This window comes from Dendrobates tinctorius, unplaced genomic scaffold, assembly GCF_039654945.1.
Source record: "Dendrobates tinctorius isolate UK_male_01 unplaced genomic scaffold, ASM3965494v1 ptg000272l, whole genome shotgun sequence".
Taxonomy (NCBI): domain Eukaryota; kingdom Metazoa; phylum Chordata; class Amphibia; order Anura; family Dendrobatidae; genus Dendrobates; species Dendrobates tinctorius.
This window is the reverse complement of record NW_027361939.1, coordinates 11,229,718-11,249,789: the sequence shown is the minus strand read 5'-3', so window position 1 is coordinate 11,249,789 and position 20,072 is coordinate 11,229,718. Positions and strand designations below refer to the sequence as shown.

The 20,072-nt window shown below is 48.0% G+C and overlaps 1 protein-coding gene across 2 annotated transcripts in view; it reads left to right on the top strand.

The window, feature by feature from the left end:
* The window catches only part of KANSL3 (KAT8 regulatory NSL complex subunit 3), a 156,717-nt gene that overhangs the window by 19,164 nt on the left and 117,481 nt on the right, over window positions 1-20,072 (top strand). For both annotated transcript variants that reach the window (XM_073559539.1, XM_073559540.1), the window contains exons 8-10: window positions 3,885-3,986; window positions 4,357-4,428; window positions 7,390-7,464. In XM_073559539.1, coding sequence (XP_073415640.1) covers window positions 3,885-3,986; window positions 4,357-4,428; window positions 7,390-7,464 — 249 coding nt within the window. The remainder of the gene's footprint in view (window positions 1-3,884; window positions 3,987-4,356; window positions 4,429-7,389; window positions 7,465-20,072) is intronic.

The following is a 20,072-nucleotide window of genomic DNA, read 5'->3' as shown; positions in this document are numbered from 1 at the left end:
CCCGCAAATGCGTTGCTGCCATGTTGCGGTGGCCTCCGGGAACATGACCGCCGGGTCGGGGGCAGCGCATGATCAGATTCAGATCTCATCCCGTCGTTGCCGAGATTTGAATCTGAGCATGCGCCGCCACTGGCCTGGCAGCCAGGTTCCCGGTGGCCACCTCAACATGGCAGCAACGGATGTGCGAGGGTCTCCGGGCTTTGACGAAATGCCAGCGGAGCCCCCCACGGAGCAAAGAGAGCCGCTGCCACTGCATCGGAGCACAGCTCCTGAGCCATCACAGCTCCCCTGCCTGCCCCCTACAGAGCACAGAGAGCCGCTGTCCCTGCCCCGGAGCACAGCCCCCCTGCCCCAGCACAGAGCCGCCATCGCTGCCCCAGCACAGAGCACCACCACCGCACCAGTTTGGGATGGAATTTCCCGAAGGCCACCTCAACAGCCTGGACCACTGAACTAACCCTATGACCACTCCTGCACCTGTACCGAATCCCTTCCCTGGTAAGCTGAATTCGGACTGTAAGACGGACCCGTATTTGACACATTTTTTTTCCCTATTTTCCTGCTGAAAATTTGGGGTGCGTCTTATTGTCCGAAAAATATGGTATATATATTTTTACACTTTTTTTTTTTTTAATTACTTTTTTACTTGGTCCCTTAGTTAACTTTCAGCAGTATGCGCTCTTGTATAAAGCATTGTAATGTTTTATAACTGTCAGAGCTGCACTGACACCCCACCTTGGGGGCTTACCTTATTCCGGTGGCCCGGATGTCTTCAAAACGACCTCTGGTCACCATGGCCACGATTTGAACCTCACAAGGACGTCACAGGGGGGTACCAGTCGGAGGAGAGCTCCTTTCCTTGCCTTCTAAATGCTGCAATCAATATCAGTTGCATCATTTAGGGGGTTAAACTGCCGTGATCAGTGCTGTCACCTCTCCTGCTAGTGAGAGCCGGGTGTCAGCTCTGATGTTCGCTCTGAACACCCAGCGGTAATTGCCATGATGTATATAGTATATCCTTCATTGGTCTGGAAGTCCTTCCCTTTCATGGTGTATAAAGTCTGCAAATGTTAAGGGGTTAAAAATCATTTTCCAATCAGGTGCATTTACATTGAAGGATTCACTCACTCGCATACACATTTGTTTAGTGAAGGTTGTCCATCATTGACTGAACTCCTAACCCAGGAATTTTAAAAAAATTAATTTCAAGTTATGCTGAATGTTTTCCCACGAAAGTATTAATCACTAATCTGTTCAGCTCCTCCTGATCTATTACAGACAAACTGGATTGTAGGTTCAACCTGACATTACTTTTTATTACACGAGTCTCCTGAATGAAAAACTGATCTTAGGGTGGAAGCTCCTGAGGCCTCAAGAGACCACCTGTTCTCTGTGTGGGAACACTACAGCACATACCATATATACTCGTGTTGTTGACTTGCGTATAAGCCTAGGGTGGAAAATGCAGCAGCTGCTGGTAAATTTCAAAAATAAAAATAGATACCAATAAAAGTAAAATTAACTGAGACATCAGTAGGTTAAATGTTTTGGAATATCCATATTGAATCAGGAGCCCCATATAATGCTCCATACAGTTCATGATGGGCCCCATAAGATGCTCCATACAAAATCCACCCCATATAATGCACAAAGGTTAATAATGGCCCCATAAGATGTTCCATAGATTATGCTGCCCCATAAAATGCTCCATAGATTATGCCCCCATAAGATGCTCCATAGATTATGCCACCATAAGATGCTCCATAGATTATGCCCCCATAAGATGCTCCAGAGATTATGCCCCCATAAGATGCTCCAGAGATTATGCCCCCATAAGATGCTCCAGAGATTATGCCCCCATAAGATGCTCCAGAGATTATGCCCCCATAAGATGCTCCAGAGATTATGCCCCCATAAGATGCTCCAGAGATTATGCCCCCATAAGATGCTCCAGAGATTATGCCCCCATAAGATGCTCCAGAGATTATGCCCCCATAAGATGCTCCAGAGATTATGCCCCCATAAGATGCTCCAGAGATTATGCCCCCATAACATGCTCCATAAGATGCTACATAGATTATGCACCATATGCTGCCCCATAAGATGTTTCATAGATTATGTCCCCTTAAGATGTTCAATAGATTATACCCCCATAAGATGCTCCATAGAATAGGACCTATATGCTGCTGCAAGTAAAAAAAAAAAATGACATACTCACCTCTTGTCCCTGGTGAGTATACAGTTCATGATGGGCCCCATAAAATGCTCCATACAAAATACACCCCATATAATGCTGCACAAAGGTTAATAATGGCCCCATAAGATGCTCCATAGAATAATATGCCCCATATGCTGCTCCATAAAGGTTATGGCCCCATATGTTGTTCCATAGATTATGCTGCCCCATAAAATGCTCCATAGATTATGCCCCCATAAGATGCTACATAGATTATGCCCCATATGCTGCCCCATAAGATGCTCCATAGATTATGCCCCCATAAGATGCTCCATAGATTATGCCCCCATAAGATGCTCCATAGATTATGCCCCCATAAGATGCTCCATAGATTATGCCCCCATAAGATGCTCCATAGATTATGCCCCCATAAGATGCTCCATAGATTATGCCCCATAAGGTGTTCCATAGATTATGCCCCAATAAGATGTTCCATAGATTATGCCCCAATAAGATGTTCCATAGATTATGCCCCCATAAGATGCTCCATAGATTATGCTCCCATAAGATGCTCCATAGATTATGCTCCCATAAGATGCTCCATAGATTATGCTCCCATAAGATGCTCCATAGATTATGCCCCCATCAGATGCTCCATAGATTATGCCCCCATCAGATGCTCCATAGATTATGCCCTATATGCTGCCACTGCTGCTGCAAATAAAAAAAAAAAAATGACATACTCACCTATAGTCCCTGGGGGCCAGGTGCCGGGTCCTGAGCAGGCGGGGACACCAGTGCACTATGGTATGGGGGCCAGGTGCCGGTGTCGCTGCTGGCTCAGGGCCCCGGCACCTGAGATATTTACCTGTCCCCGTTCCATCGCTGCTCGCCGCTGTCTGCCGGGTCCTCTGTCAGTCACTGTTCAGGCAGCAGAGGGTGCGGTGCGCACTAACTACGTCACCGCGCCCTCTGCTGCCTGAACGTCACTGACAGAGGACCCGGTAGACAGCGGTGAGCAACGATGGACTGGAGACAGGTGAATATTGCACATACTTACCCCCTCCCCCCTCCTGGCGCGGTCTCTGCAGCCCCGCTTCTCCCACGGTCTCCCTTCGGCGGTCACGTGGTACCGCTCATTAAAGTACCACGTGACGCGGAAGGAAGGGAGACCGTGGGAGAAGCCGGGGGGGGTCAGTATGAATATAACAGAGTGCAGGGGTCCTGTGACTAGGTGATTGTTATATTCAGACTTACTCCCCCGCCACGTCTCTGCAGCTCAAAACCCCCCCCCGCCCCCCCGGGCTTCTCCCACTGTCTCCCTTTCTTCAGCGTCATGTGCTACTTTAATGAGTGGTACCACGTGACGCTGAAGGAAGGAAGGGAGACCGTGCGAGAAGCCGGGGGGGGGGGGGGCTGCAGAGACGTGCCTGGGAGGTAAGTATGGATATAACAATCACCTAGTCACAGGACCCCTGTACTCTATCTCCAGCAGACACTTTGCTCCACTATCTTTGGACTTTTTACACCAATGCTTGTGTCTGGCATGCATCTGTAGAGATTAGCAAATGATCACCTATTCTTTTGGTAGGTGATAATGTGTAATCTCGTACAGTGGGTTGAATTGTTCACTCTTTTAGCAGAGTATATTCACACCATTTGATAAGAAATAGTCAGTGATTACATGATTTCTTTCTACTACTTTTAGGTAATTCCTGTTGGTTCCCAACTGATTAACAGTGGCACAGGGCTAACCTCATTGCAGTGCCTCGAAAACATGATTGCTGGATTACGAGGAAAAGTCATTGAGGTATATCATATCTTAGAACTCAATTTATGTGTCTTCTGTCCATCAAGTGGTTTTTTGCCTTTGTGGAATTTTTACTAAACTGATCTGTAAAATGGATATAAAGTTCATAGTTACCAGCTTTCCAAAATGGAATCTAAGCAATAAGATCTATGTAATTTTGTGTCTGTTTCTTTTGTGGTACATTAAACTGTAAGTGAGGCAACTAAATAGTACAGTAGGAAAATCGTGAACGAGCAAGAAGCTGTCATTGTTACTGAGGGAAGAAAAGGATACTACAGCTAACTTGTGTCCTAAATGTAATTGTTTTGTTTGCTTTTTAACGACTATAGCAACAGTTGGAGATTTTTCACTTTTTTTGGTCTCCATACAGATCCACAACCATTTTCCTCACAAGCCTGTCATTTTGATTGGATGGAATACTGGAGCTTTAGTTGCCTGCCATGTAAGTGTTAAGTCTTTACACATTTAAATCTGTGGACAACTAACTACACGCTGACCTTTTTGTTGTCCATTTGTTTCCTAAATGCAAAACTAAGTCTCTTTCTACATATTTAGAATAATTTTCTACCTATCTGTTTGAGTCTGTGTAACTTGTTGCATAGGCAGCTGTACTGCTGTTTCTAACATTGATGGGACACCACATTACTCCTTATAATTGCTGCTTTGTTCATATTTCTTCATTTTCTTTCAACTGACACCCCCACTATCATCATGGGTGACTTCAACATCCCCACTGATACCCTTCAGTCAGCAGCGTCCAAATTCCTGTGCCTTACTTCATCCTTTAGACTTACTTAGTGGTCCACCTCAGCCACCCACACAGATGGACACACATTAGACCTGGTCTTCACCCGTCTCTGCTCTCTTTCTAATTTCACTTCCCCTCTCCCTCTATCTGACCATCATCTACTCACTTTCTCATCCCTGTCCTCCTCACCTGGCACCCATGTCCAGCAACACGCACACCCCCGCAGAAATCTTGCACACCTAGACACCCACGCGCTCTCTGACTCTATTCTACCACTGGCATCCATAGCCTCACTCCATGACACAGACGGTGCCACTGCTTTCTACAATGCCACTCTCGCATCAGCTATTGACGCGGTTGCCCCTCTCGTTCATGGCAGAATGCGACGTACCAACAGACAACCCTGGCACAATAACACCACTAAAAAGCTCCGGCAAGTGTCCAGGATTGCAGAGCGGTGCTGGAAGAAAACAAATTCGCAAAATGACTTCACCACATTCAAACAGGCAACACTCGATTTCAAATCTGCCCTCACCTCTGCTAATCAGGCCTACTTCACAACCCTCGTATCTTCCCTATCTTACAACCAAAAACAGTTATTCAAAACTTTTAACTCCCTCCTCCGCCCACCACTGCCTCCTCTGCCGAGGACTTTGCCACACACTTCAAAAACAAGATTGACCAAACAAGGCAAGTCTTCATCACTCAACCACCACAACCCCTTTGTATACCAGACCAATGCCCAAACCCCATAACCTCACTCTCCAACATCACTGAAGGGGAGCTTAATCGTCTCTTCTCCAAATCGCACCTCACAACCTGTGCCCTCGACCCCATCCCATCCCACCTCCTCTCCAACCTCACCACCACACTTATCCCATCCCTAACCCACCTCTTCAACCTATCACTAACATCCGGTACCTTCCCTTCTGCTTTCAAGCATGCCACAATCACGCCTATCCTTAAAAAGCCAACCCTCGACCCAACTGCTATGTGCAGCTATCGCCCAATATCATTGCTTCCATTCGCTTCCAAACTCCTGGAACAGCACGTCCACGCTGAACTTTCATCCCACCTATCATCTAACTTGCTCTTTGACAATCTACTATCTGGTTTCTGCCCCAATCACTCCACTGAGACAGCCCTGACCAAAATTACTAACGACCTACTTACAGCCAAATCAAATGGACAATACTCTATACTCCTGCTTCTAGACCTGTCCTCTGTATTTGACACAGTTGACCACTGCCTCCTACTACAGATCCTCTCCTCCTTCGGCGTCAAAGGCCTTGCCCTATCCTGGATCTCCTCATACCTTTCCAACCGCACATTCAGCGTCTCCCACTCCCACACCACCTCCTCATCCCACCCTCTCGCTGTTGGAGTCCCCCAAGGCTGTGTTTTAGGAGCCCTACTCTTCTCAATCTATACACTTGGTCTGGGGTAACGCATAAAGTCCCACGGATTCCACTACCACCTTTATGCTGATGACTCTCAGATCTACCTCTCTGGCCCAGACGTCACCTCTCTGCTGTCCAGAATCCCAGTGTCTATCAGCCATATCCTCCTTCTCCTCTCGCTTCCTCAAACTCAATGTAGACAAATCTGAACTCATCATCTTTCCTCCATCTCAGAGATCTTCCTTAACCTGACCTAGCTATAACAATTAATGACATCACACTTTCCCCAGTACCGGAAGTCTGCTGCCTCGGAGTAACCTTTGACTCTGCCCTGTCCTTCAAACCGCACATCCAGGCTCTTCCTACCTCCTGTCTCCTCCAGCTCAAAAATATTTCCAGAATCCGTCCTTTCCTCAACCCTCAATCTACTAAAATGCTTGTGCATGCCCTCCTCTCCCACCTTGACTACTGCAACATCCTTTTCTGTGGTCTACCAGCTAACACCCTCGCACCTTTCCAGTCCATCCTCAACTCTGCCGCCCGACTAATTCATCTCTCTCCTCGCTACTCCTCCGCTTCTCCACTCTGCAAATCTCTTCACTGGCTCCCATTCCCTCAGCGTATCCAGTTCAAATTACTAATACTGACCTACAAGGCCATCTATAACCTATCTCCCCCATATGTCTCTGAACTAATCTCCTGATACCTTCCCTCACGCAATCTCCGGTCCTCCCAAGACCTCCTTCTCTCCTCCACACTTATTCGCTCCTCACCCATCCGCCTCCAAGACTTCTCCCGAATAGCCCCTATTCTCTGGAATTCTTTGCCCCAACAAGTCCGACTATCAACCACATTTGGATCCTTCAGATGGAACCTGAAAACCCACCTCTTCAAGAAAGCCTGCAATGACCCCGCTACCTCCTTCTCTCTCACCACTACCGGTGATATCACCTCAACCAACACCGGAACTGCTGCAACCCACCAACCTACTGTCTCCTTCCCCACCATCCTGTAGCATGTAAGCCCACAAGGGCAGGGTCCTCTCTCCCCTCTGTATCAGTCTGTCATTGTTAGTTTGTTTACTGTAAGTGATATCTGTAATTTGTATGTAACCCCTTCTCATGTGCAGCACCATGGAATCAATGGTGCTATATAAATAATAAAAATAATATTTACTTATCCCCATTTGTGAAGCGGTGTGCTCCGTACAAACCTTGGCGTTACATTTTTTTTTTTACTGTTTTGCTTTGTTCAGGTTTCTCTCATGGAATATGTGACAGCCGTGGTTTGTTTGGGATTCCCTCTGCTCACTATTGATGGACCCAGGGGGGTAAGTCATGTGCAAAGTCAAACAGTGCAACAAATATTGCTCCATGAAAAACCTAGTTTGGTGTGATTTACTTGAGTGTGGAAAAACAAGAGTAATATTTTCTCTCCCTCATTACTTTTCTCAGGGCTAGTGTATTACCATATTTTTCGGACTATAAGATGCACTTTTTTCCTCTAAACATGTGAAGGAAAATGGTGGGGGTGCGTCTTATAGTCTGGATGTACCAGCTCTTGCTGTGGTGGAGAGGTGGGGGAGCTACATCGGCAGAGCAGCGGGTCACAGAGGCAGTAGCTGGCTGCTGTAGCTAACTCCTGTGCCTGCTGCTAAAGAGAAATGGGCGTAAAGTGCAATGAATATTCTTTTCTCTTTAGCATCCTGGCATGATTGGCCCCGTCCTGGTATGCATAGCCTCATCAGAAAACATAAAAAAAAACAACCATTACACTTACCTTCCCAGCGCCCCCTTGCAGCATCTTGCTCCGATGCCAGCAGCTGCTTTTTGCTTGTGAGCAGCGCGAGGCAGGGACGTCATGCACTGCTTGCAAGCTGAAGTGCAGCTGACTGAATACTCATTGATCTACATGCCAGGACTGTGTGCGCAGAGAGCAGTGAATATTCATTGCTCTTCAGTAGTGCGCACCGTGTCAGCTGCCGGCTTCCTGCAGCTGCAAGCGGTCACATGTGCCGCTACGTAAGAGAAATGAATATTCACCGCCTTCCACTCCCATGGTGGTATAACACGAAGGACCACTTCATCAAAAGAAAATTATGAGAAGTCCTTTAGTAGACATAGCAAATTTAAAGCACATTTCTTTATGTTACATGCAGATATTTCATCACCTTAGGCTGGTTTCAGACTAGCGCATTTTACATGCAGCGCACGGCGCTGCTAAGCCCCGCCCCCCCATCCGGTCATTTCCTCCTACTATCGCACACGGCTGGGGGGCGGGGCTTAGCGGCGCCGTGCGCTGCATGTAAAATGCACTAGTCTGAATCCAGCCTTAGACCAGTACAAAGCCTGGGGTTGCACTACTGAGAAATTCTAATAGCAAACAATTTTTTCTCGGGCACTTCATTGAAGGACACAGGAAACCATGGGTGTACGCTGCTACCACCGGGAGGATGACACCAAAACCTACATTTATGAACACGTTTAGCTACTCCTCAGCAGGTTACACTCGCCTATTGACACCAAGTTGCTTAGTTTAACCTCGTCTGACATAGGAGTCACATAGGTCTGTGATTCAGACCTGTGCTATGGTATTTTTTTTAATAAAAAGAAAATTGGATTTGAGTCTAGCTGTTAAAAAGGTTCAACTTTAATCAGAATAAAATCTTTATAAAAAAAAGTTACATGCCACCAAGATAATGCAACAGCAGAAGTTGTGACTTGTAAAAAGAGAGGTTCTGCCTATGTTGGAGAAGTCTACATTGCAGAAGTCATGGTAATACATGGAAATACAGAGCAGACACATTTGACCATCGCCTGGTTCCATGGAGACGTTTAGAGAAGCCAGGTGTTTTTTCTCTGATCAACTGGCCTTACACCTTGTAAGGACTCTATGGACTGTAATTTCCCTACGTGTGTCGTTACCTCTTCACTGTGTGCATATCACAGGTGGAGTAATGACCCTGGGAGCTCGGACATAAAATCTACCATTATCCCGGCGAGTTAGCGGAAGGGTGAGACCCTGTAATGGGCACCATCTTGGGGTAATTGCTGGAATTGTTCTGTTTATTATTGAGTGTTGTGGTTCAATAAAGTATTGCCACACTGTTTTACCCTAACCCTACGTTGTCTGTTTAGTGTTTGCCCACGGGGGGGAGAGAGCGGGTGTTCAGTGGTATGAGCACTGGTCTTTGCAGTCTTGCTAAAGGCAGCCGGGTCAGCGGACGAGAGCCCCCATTGACCCAGATTCTTCACATCTTGTATCTACCAAGGCTTTTTTTATTTGGTATGAATACAGCGACGTTGCTCCTATGTCTTTCTCTACCCATGCTTTCCTCACCTTCTTTTAAGTCGGATATTGAGTCCTCGGTTCTCTTACAGGCCAAGCTTCGACCAAGTCTATCCTCTTTCAAAAGAACCTGGCTTCCAGGCCCCAAATAAGGACCATACATCAGGGCATGGCTCACTCATCACCTCCTTATCAGGCTCCCTTGGACCCATGAGATCTAAACATGGTGTTTTAACACCTTACTGTGTCCTCTCATTGAATCAGTCTGGAACATTTCACAGCTTTTGCTTTCCTGGAAGGTGGACATCCTGGTAGTGATCATTTCTACCAGGCGAGTATCTGACCTGGCTGCTTTTCTTTATCGCTTCATTGAGGGACACAGATAACCATGGGTGTATGCTGCTGCAGCCAGGAGGCTGACACTATGCAAAAAGGAAACAATAGCTCCTCCCCGGCAGTATACACCCACCGACAGGCACTAAGTACCTCAGTTGGTGAAAAAGTAGTAGGAGAAGCAACAAGAACTCAGAAATATGTACCGACCCAACAAAAGGCGCGCAGGCCAAATCACAGTACAATAAACAAACAGGGAGGGTGCTGTGTCCCCCAATGAAGGCTCCAAGAAAGAGATTTTACAGTGAGTACCAGAAAATCCTCTTTCTTTATCGCTTCATTGGGGGACACAGATAACTATGGAACATCCAAAAGCATTCCCATCTGTTCCCAGATCCACAGTTAATCCTTATTTTTCTTTTAAGGTCTTATGTGTTACTTATGTTTTCCCTTTGTTTTTCAGATACAGCTTCAGGGAAACGGTGTAAATTCTCACCCTGCCTTCCCATATTTACGCGGCTGAGCGAGCAGTGTGGTGTTACCCACATCACAACTCTCAGGCCCGCAGGCAGGAACCTATCCCATGTCACCCTCATGGGTGCCCCAGGGTCAATTCCGGTGGCTGGTCCTTGCCACTTCCCCGCTTTCCCCTCTTCACCCCTCTCCTCGGAGAGGGCTGAGAGGAAGATGTTGGTCACCAGTGGTGACCTCCCCCCTTCTCGTAAAGGGGTTGACGCCGTCTTCTGCACTGTCTGAAGACGGTGCGGGAAGGAGGGGCTTCGTTCCCAGCAGCCCTCTCCACCCGTGGGCCCCTGTGTTAATCCTCACCTCATCCCTAAAGTGGAGCCGGACATCTTTCAGGTAAGCTGATGCTCATCACTGCAGACTCCCCTCTTGAGCCCCAAAGAAATCAGCGGTGTCTGCGCTAAGTCCTCGGGTCCCCCCAGCTCTGACTGGTGCCCTCGCTGCAATTTGAATTTTGCGCCCTTTTAGGCGCGTGTCTCTGCGGCTCAGTCGGGCCCCGCGCCACAGTTAAAGATAGCACCCTCATACGCGCGCTTCTCCCTCGCCGCTGTACCGTTTTCGGCAGGAACCGGCTTCGGTTTTCGAATATCGCACCCTTATGCACGCGCATCTCCCTCACCGGGTACCGGCTTCGGCTTTCACTTTCACAGGGGCTTCTTTCTTCCTGTCACGCCCCTTGCTCTGCGCACCCTCTTTTGGCCCTGTTTTTGATCTAATCAGGGCCACCATATCTGCATGGTGCACGCCCCACTTCCCGGCCAGCATATCACAGGGGTACTTTAATTTTTAAGGCACACAGTTCCCCTGCCTGGCCGCACCCCCTTCAGCGAGCAGAATTTTACGCTGCTCGGCACCTAAACCACGCCCTCTGCTCACATCACGAAGGTCCTTGCGTTTCTCCATCCTGGACGCTGCGCAGCACCTCATGCACCGTTCTTCACATCCCTCGGACTCACTGCTCGGGGGACACAGCTAAACTCCGGTCTGCTGCAGATTGCTGGTACCAGGTAGGCTCTCCCTCTAGTCTGCTATTAAATGGCACTCCTCTGCAGTATCTCCATTTATAGATCCGTTCTGCTATACCGCAGCAGGCTCTACCTATGCCCAACTCTAAGCCCACTATAACTCACACGCTGCAAGAAAATGTGGACGTCAGGTCAATCGTCTCCTTTCTGCCCATCCTGCAGTCCTTCCACCATGTCTGCCCCACAGGAGCACACCGTCTCGCGGGATGAGAACCCTTTCCCAGATTGGGCCGTTGCCATGTCTCAGTCGGTCTCAGACCTGACTAAAGAATCCCAGTCCCTGGTTCAGGTCCTAGAACACCTTCTACAGCTCTCTACAGCCACCAGTGCTCCAAACGCCTCTCACGACGATTCGCAAGCACCTGACCGCGAACTCTGTCTGGCTCCTCTTCCAGCTCACCGGGCCCCTCCGCAGCATCCAGGCTGCTCTCCTTTTCCCAGTTCCCCTCCTTGGAGGAGGACCTTGGGTCGGAGAAAGATTCCCAGTCCGGGTCTGACTCAGATACAGACCACACTTCCAAGATACAGGACATGGTAACTAGCCTTATCTTGGCTATTACAAACTCTCAAACTAAAAGAGGATGAGATGCCTTCCCAAGACTTTTCTGTCTCATTTAAACGGGTAAGGCGTCCCTCCCGAACCTTTCCCAATGGCAAGGAGTTTGATTCTACCTTGACCAAGCACTGGGAACATCCCGAAAAGCGTTTTCCGGGAAGGAAGCACCTATTCGTGCTATATCCTTCTAACGCGGACCTTCTCAGGAAATGGACTGAGTCCCCTAAGGTAGATCTGCCGGTTTCTCGTCTGTCCTCCAAGACGGTCCTATCTCTACCAAACGGTGCGTCGCTTAAAGATGCGACAGACAGGCAGATCGAGTTATTGGCCAAATCGGCTTTTGAAGCAGCTGGCGCCTCCCTCTGCCCCAGTTTCGCCTCCATCTGGGTGGTGAAAGCCATCTCAGCCTGGGCCAAAATACTTCGCAAGGGCATCTTGGCGTCAGCCCCTCAAGATGAGCTAGCAGAGTTGGCAGACCAGACTGCTCACGCCGGCAAATATCTTCTGGCTGCCTCCTTGGACGCAGCCGCCTGTTCCACAGCATCGTTGCCATACGCCGCATCCTTTGGTTGAAGGCGTGGAGTGCAGACAACACCTCGAAAAGGTTTCTCACCAACCTAGCCTTCCAAGGCTCCAGGCTCTTTGGGGCCAGGCTGAACCAGATAATTTCGGACGCACCTCTCTTCCTCAGTCCAGACCTAAACGCCCTTTCAACAGGAAAGATCCTTGGCCTTTTAGGTCCTTTCGACCTTTCTCATCTTCAGAAGCCTCCTCACAGCAGGACCTTCCCTCCACCTCAGGAGAACAGAGAAGACCATCGTTCAAGCCTTCACCCCCTGGAGGCCAAAGGGCCGACACTCCAAGTCCTCTTGGTCCCGATCCAACAGATTCCCTTATAAGTGACGGGTCACCCCTACCTGGAAGTTTTTCCAGGGTGGGAGGCTTTTTTCCTTCAGGGACGCATGGTTGTCGGTGGTTGACGATGCCTGGTGTCACGCTCACGCCTTGGCTGACTGGCGTGAGCCGGGGGGTTGTGGCCCCACTGTGCCACAAACCAGGCTACCCTGGAAGGGGCGTGACTACGACAGCTACCTCGGTCTTCACTGGAGCCTCTGATGGTGAGGTCAGGCTTGTGCGGCAGGTAGCTGTCGGGTGCCACTCCAGGGTGGTGTCTGGCTGTGGCTGCTGATCCCACCCGGGGACAAGTCACTTGGACAGGTGTGACTAACAGGCAGGCTGAGACACTGGGCAAGCAGGCACGGCTTGGAGACACGGCTTGGAGACACTGGGCAAGCGGGCACGGCTTGGAGACACTGGGCAAGCGGGCACGGCTTGGAGACACTGGGCAAGCGGGCACGGCTTGGAGAAGATGATTGCTTCCATGGAAGCCGTGCCCTTTGCCCAGTTCCACACCCGTCCTCTTCGGTCTCTCTAGACCGCCCTGTGCTTCTGCCTCTCAAGGTGAGGCAATTCCTGACCTGGTGGACACGGTCTTCCTTAGTCCTGTGAGGGAGGTCCTTCCTCTTCGGTGGCAGGTCATCACCACTGATGCCAGTCTCCTCAGGTGGGGGTCGCTAGAACGCCCAGGAAGCCTTTCTCCTCATCATCCTTCTGGAGATGAGGGCAATCTTCCTTGCCCTCCTCTGCTGGCAGTCTCTCCTTGCAGGCAAACCAGGCCGCATTCAGTCGGACAACTCCATGGCCATGGTGTGCATAAAGCACCTGGGCAGGATCACAGCAAACAGGTGATGGTAGAAGTGGCAAAGATACTGCGTTGGTGGAACGTCACGTTCCGGCCATATCATCCGTTCCCATCCCGCGGTTAGAAAATTGGGCAGCCAATTTGCTAAAATGCCAAGGCCTGGCATCAGGCGAGTGGTCTCTCCATCCCACAATCTTCAATCAGATATGTCAGCATTGGGACTCTCCGGACGTCGACCTCATGGCGTCTCGAATGAACCACAAGGTTCCCCTGTTCGTAGCCAGGTCCCGGAACCCACTGGCCATCGGTTGCGATGCCCTGGTGATTCCATGGTCCCAGTTTCAGCTCCCTTACCTGTTTCCACCTCTTCCCTTGATTCCGAGGGTTGTAAAAAAGATAGAAGGGATTCCAGTAATCCTAGTAGCTCCAGACTGGCCAAGACGACCTTTGTATGCGGAGCTGGTAAACTTGTTTTCGGACACCTCCTGGAGGCTTCCAGAACGTCCAGATCTTCTTTCGCAAGGCCCCCTCTTCCAGCAGAGTTCTCAGTCTGAGTTTAATGGCATAGCCGTTGAGGCCGCGGTTCTAATGGAGTCAGGTTTTCCCCACCAGGTCATTCAGACCATGATCAGAGCTAGAAAACCAGCTTCCTCCCACATTTACCACAGGTACTGGAAAGACTTCTTCCGATGGTGCGAGGATAACAATGTTTCCAATGTCCTTTTCCCTTCCTTCTATCCTCGGTTTCCTTCAAGTAGGACTTGACTCGGTCCTGTCCCTCGGTACCTAAAGGGCCAGGTCTCCGCTCTGTCGATCCTTTTCCAGAGGGATCTAGCGTAGCCTCCTTACCGCAAGTGAAGACCTTTCTCCAGGGAGTTGCTCATTTGGCTTCTTACTATCCTCCGCTAGATCAATGGTGTTGAAGTAGGGCTAAATTAACCCTTCACGGTTGAGCCAGTGATTTCCAAATTAGTTCACAGGGCGTTGCTAGCAACTGGGAATGACCACACGGAGACGGGGGTCTCTGTACGGGAGGATCGCGGCAGATCACTGAGCCCCTTTACTGAATCTCACATTATATAGCATTCTGCTTAATTATGCAAAGTATACAGTTACCAATAGAATCGTAATACATTTAAGCCAATAGTATTGCAAGAAAATCAGAATATGTCCCTAGCTGCGTGACGTAGACTATAGAACAATAGCACATTCTTTTAGGGTCTCATCTCATATCTTGTACAAGCTGGAACAGTCTGGTTTCATAACAGCCGTGAACTTTCATCTAGTTAAGTTACAAAATTTAACTAGTAAACAGCAAAATGGCGTCGCAAGCACAAAAATGGATCCCGGAGAACAAGATGTCCCGTACATCTGAATACAGTACTTCACAATTCCCCCCTAGATAAATTTTGTTAACACATATGCAGCATCAGAGGTGCTATCCCAAGCTAACAGCTTGAGGGGTACTGGTCTTCACATGACTGATGCCGTGTTATCAGTCATGGCTGTTGCGGCGCACCCGTCCCCCCGGTATACTACAATTTACGAATAACAATTTTTGTTGACGGTGGTGGAGATCTTTTGTAGGTAGCCATGTGCTTGGCTTCAACATCTTCATCAAGTAGCCTTTTGAGATCGGTGCAGAGAAGAGCAGGGGCAACGACGCCTTTGTATCATCATTAGCTGTCTTAGTGTAGAATTTCCTAATACATACAGAAATACACCAAAGAACAAGTTTTAGTATCACATATACAACAAGGATACAGGCAGCAGTGTGTAACAAGCTCTGTAAGATCCCAGCTATTTAGCCCCCAGTTCCCTTAAACCAATTGCCTGGATTGAGAAAGGAAAAGGTGTCTGACCACCAACTGTCCTTATTACGATCACTGCCTTTATCGTATTGATCTCTGAGTCTTTGAATATCTTCTAACTTTAACTTTAACTTCATAGTACTGTTAGGATCTATATAATGACAGCAAGCGGGTCCAATGACCTGACACATACCACCTTGTGCTGCTGTTAAGAAGTCCAGCACTATAGTATGTTGATTAGTGACTATAATAAGTTGATTTTTGACAGCAACAGTAGTAATAAGTATGTCCAATATATCCCAAATTTGATCATCTAGATAGTCTGTGGCCCTAACCAATTTATCCAACATTTGTGTAATCATAGGGTAAATGAAAATGGAACTGACAATTTTATTGGCCACTCTCATCTGCACTATATGTGGTCTCCCTGAAGGGCGGGGTGAATTGTCCGCAGCTCTTTTGTATAATGTATGTTTGGGTATAGCCTGTGTATCCAACTGTTTGTTCGGAATAACAAAGGTGGCCGGGGTCAAGCGACCCAGAGTACAAGTACCTCTTACCCCTACTGGCAACCATTTATAATCATTGTCTCCACATACCCAGAACATGTCATCAGGTAACTCCCATAGGGCTGAATGTTGCAGTACCAATCTATGAGCTAAGTCTATGAATGCAGATTCATTCTGAAGCATACACCAAGCTGGAGATTGTCCTAAAGGACTACAATCACCTCCATCGGGATTTCCACAAGTGGGGGTTCGTGGCACATATTCAGAGGACTCATTACAAGATATATTGCCAGGAATACTGGCACAGGTTTCGTTAGAACCCTGGGGAAACAAATTAGAAAATTCCCATGACGTATTATGTAACCTTCTTTCTAGCAACATTGGTTTGAAGGCATCAGTAGAGAGTGAAGTTACATTGAAACTGACTTGTAGACCAAAACATTACGCCCCTTTATTTGCTATTGGCTTGTTGGGTGATGAGGAGGACTTCATAGGGACCGTCATACAAGGGTTCTAGTCCGTGCTTTCTGACATGTCTCTTCACAATTACCAAATCACCAGGCTTCAGGTTATAACAGGTGTCGGTTTCTGCTGAATCTGGAAAAGAAGAGGAAACTAGAACATAGGTGTTAGTAAAAAATCTTGCTAAGCTGAATAGCACATTGAACAGCACGGTCAGTTTCTTCTGATAACTGCTGAGGCTGGAAGTTTGCAACTGGGGGCCTAGCACCAAACAATATCTCATATGGGGACAGGCTATGTTTTGCAATAGGGGTAGTACGGATGTGGTAGAGTACAATGGGTAGGAGCTCTGGCCATGGAGCCGTAGTCTCCTGCATCATTTTGGTCAATTGTCCCTTCAATGTGCCGTTCAGCCTCTCAACTTCCCCACTGGATTGTGGGTGGTACGGAGTATGGAGGGCTACAGTTGATCCAAGCACTGTCAGAACTTCTTGATACACATAAGAAAAGGCCGGACCTTGATCACTTTCAACAACTTCTGGAACCCCATATCTGCATATAACTTCCATCACCAGTTTCTTCGCTGTGGTTTTTGCAGTCATGTTGGTAACAGGAAATGCTTCCGGCCAACTGGAGAACCGGGGCCCAGTAGAATCTTTGCACCAGTGCGAGGGCCTGATTCTTTCCTCGATGTGTAGGTCCATGTGCCCATATGGCAATAGCAGGGTACATCCGCTTAGGGAGACACACAAGTCGGTCCTTTTTCCAGAGACCATTATCCATTTGTGCCCCATCAGTCTTCCATTGCTTCACCTCTTCCTTTGGAGACATTCTTTGCATCGTCATTAAGCGGTCTCGCGGGGTCCGACAGAAAACTTCAGTCTGTTGTAGATCATCAGGTTCTTGTAGGGTCAATGCTTCTTGTAACTGTTTACGCTGAGAGCGTGTGGTCACCTTAGTAGATATGGTTGGTTCAACGGGTAAGAGAGCGGCGGCTTTTGCTTGCATATCCGCAAATGCGTTGCCAACAGTCTGTGGACTGTTCCTAGGACCGTGCGCCTTAACTTTGATAATGGCCACCTGAGTAGGTAATTTGATCGAGTCCATGAGGGTTTTAACAGCTTCAGCATTTTTCACTGGGGTTCCGTCAGTAGTAATAAACCCTCGATTGGCCCATAGAGCCCCAAAATCGTGAGCAATACCAAATGCATACTGTGAGTCCGTGTATATATTAGCCCGTCTGTTCTTGGCCAAAGTACATGCAGTAGACAGAGCCTGAAGTTCTGCTTCTTGTGCTGACTGTGATGGCGGGAGCGCAGCTGCGTTCACTACAGTGTCCTCTGTGGTAACAGCGTATCCCGTGTGGAATCTACCAAACTCGTCAGCATATCTTGAACCATCCGTGTATAACACCAGATCAGGATTTGGGAGTGGATTCTCACTGACATTTGGTGGAGTAGCTGTTTCTTCAGTCAGAAGTTGGGAACAATCATATTGGAGGTAATCCTCATCACTGCCATTTTTCCTTATAGTTCATTATACGTCTTTCAAGGCATTGTAAAGGGGTTGCATTATGCGGGATGCATCCGGTATCCACTGACAAAAATAAGTACATAAGAAAACGATGGAGTTCAGTTTCATCTTTGGGAAAGGAAGGGAGCTGACAGCTATTTTTCTCTATTCTGCGAGGTGTCTGACACCCTGAAGGAGACAGTGACCCAAGAATATCACTTGACCAAGGCAGAACTGAAGTCTCGAGGCCGAAACCCGACAGTTCAGTGCTGCCAGATGCTTTAAGGAGGCTAACAGTGGCAGAAATGGCAAAAGACACCTGCTCATATTTTTTTTTGCAAACTGGTTGGGACTGTTTTGGGCCCCTTGTGGCATAACTGTCCATATTACCTGTCGTCCCTGATAAGTGAATGCAAATAGAAACTGGCAGTCTGGGTGTAACGGAATGCTAAAGAAGGCATTGGTAAGATAAATAACTGTAAACCAAGCAGCATCCTGGGGTGTTTGGGACAAAAGAGTATGAGGATTAGGCCCCAGGTTTGAGAAACACTTTTACTGGTTCTACAGGCATTTTCCCTATATCATTTGGCCCTTTTGACCAGAGTTTAGATAGTATCTCTGAGAGGTATGGGGTGAGTCATTAATCCTCAGGCAATATTGGGGGTGGATCTGAGCCTATCAGGGCCATCATAACTGTAGGAAGGGCATGCAAAATGCAGATTTCCTCACTGTCTTCATCTACATAGGGATTATATAACGTAAGAGCCATCTGACCATCATCTTGGAATTTTATTCCGGAGCGGAACTGTGATAATAAATCTGCCCCTAGTAAATTTACAGGATATGTGGGGGAGATCACAAACTGAATAGTAACCTTGGGAAAAGGTCCCACAGAAATGGGGTTTATAAAGGTATATTAATTGGGTCTACCATCTACTCCGATTAAAACAGCAGGGGAATGACAATTTCTCTGAAAGTGTTCGAGTCTGGCACAGTGCCAACATTAGCATGGAGGGGCTGAGGAGCAGGTTTCCCAGTAGCTTAAGTCTGAGGGGGGCCAGAGTTTGCTTTGTGGGCTGAAGGGCACACTGATATACTGATAAGGGACTGTGTACTCGCAGCCCGCTGGGCACAATGGTGGGGGCTGGAGCAGCTGCTGGCTGCTAGCTTGCTTTTTTTTTTATCCTTTGTTCTCTGAACAGACGGGTTAAATTCTTCTGAAAACTTTTTTTTTTTTTTAGCGGGGACTGAGGCTAGCAGCGGTGGCTGATAATAGATACCGTGAGCGTTTAACAAAGAAAAGGTGGGGGCTGCGACTCTCGGTCTCCTTGTACAATTGTCATCTAGCAGGGAGACCTCTTCTTTCAAATCATCACTTTTAACTATTTGTCTGCCTAACACATTATCAATCTCAGTTCCTTCTTAATCACTTCCTCACACCACAGTCACTTTCTTGAACCACAATACTTCCTGTCCTTGCCATAATAATAGACAATTTTTCCTTCCTCAACATAGCAGTAACAGAAACAATCAGAATTCACGTCCTCTGTTCTTCCTAACACCTTCGTCACACAATTCATGTGCCAAGCCACAAAATTCTTCTTTTCCTTCCACGGTTTCTCTCATTTAGAGCTAAATATCCTTTAGTTATGCACAATACTGGAGCGGCCGTCTCAGTTTGTTCCACCAGGTCAACCCCCTCTGGGAAGCCCAAAATTCGCGGTACTCAGTGAAAGGAGGAGGGCGTCTCAGACTATCCCTACGGACACCTCTGGTTATATATATATATATATATATATATATATATATATACCTGAGTTACGTATCCTACCCATCTTCGATCACATGACCACGCCTGATTACTAACAATGATCAGGAATTCAGGATATTTTGACTATAAAGAGAGTCACAATCACTGGTCAATCCGGGGTGTCCGTCCCTTATGAGGTACGGTTCGAGCACTGGGCCCCCAACGGGACTGCACCTCTATATGATTCCACCCATTAATCACCCCACCACGGGGACAAACCTCAGATCCTCTTTGCAGCAACAAGCACAGGAAAACCACACCAACGGTCAGTCTGAACAGTGTAACTGCCAACTTACCGTGGTTGTCGTGGGGGATGATCAGTCCCAATTTTCCAGCAAATGTGTCCGCTCCGAGGGTCCTTTGTCTTGTTGTCCTCCGGGGTCAGAGGCGTCCCTGTTCGGGGGC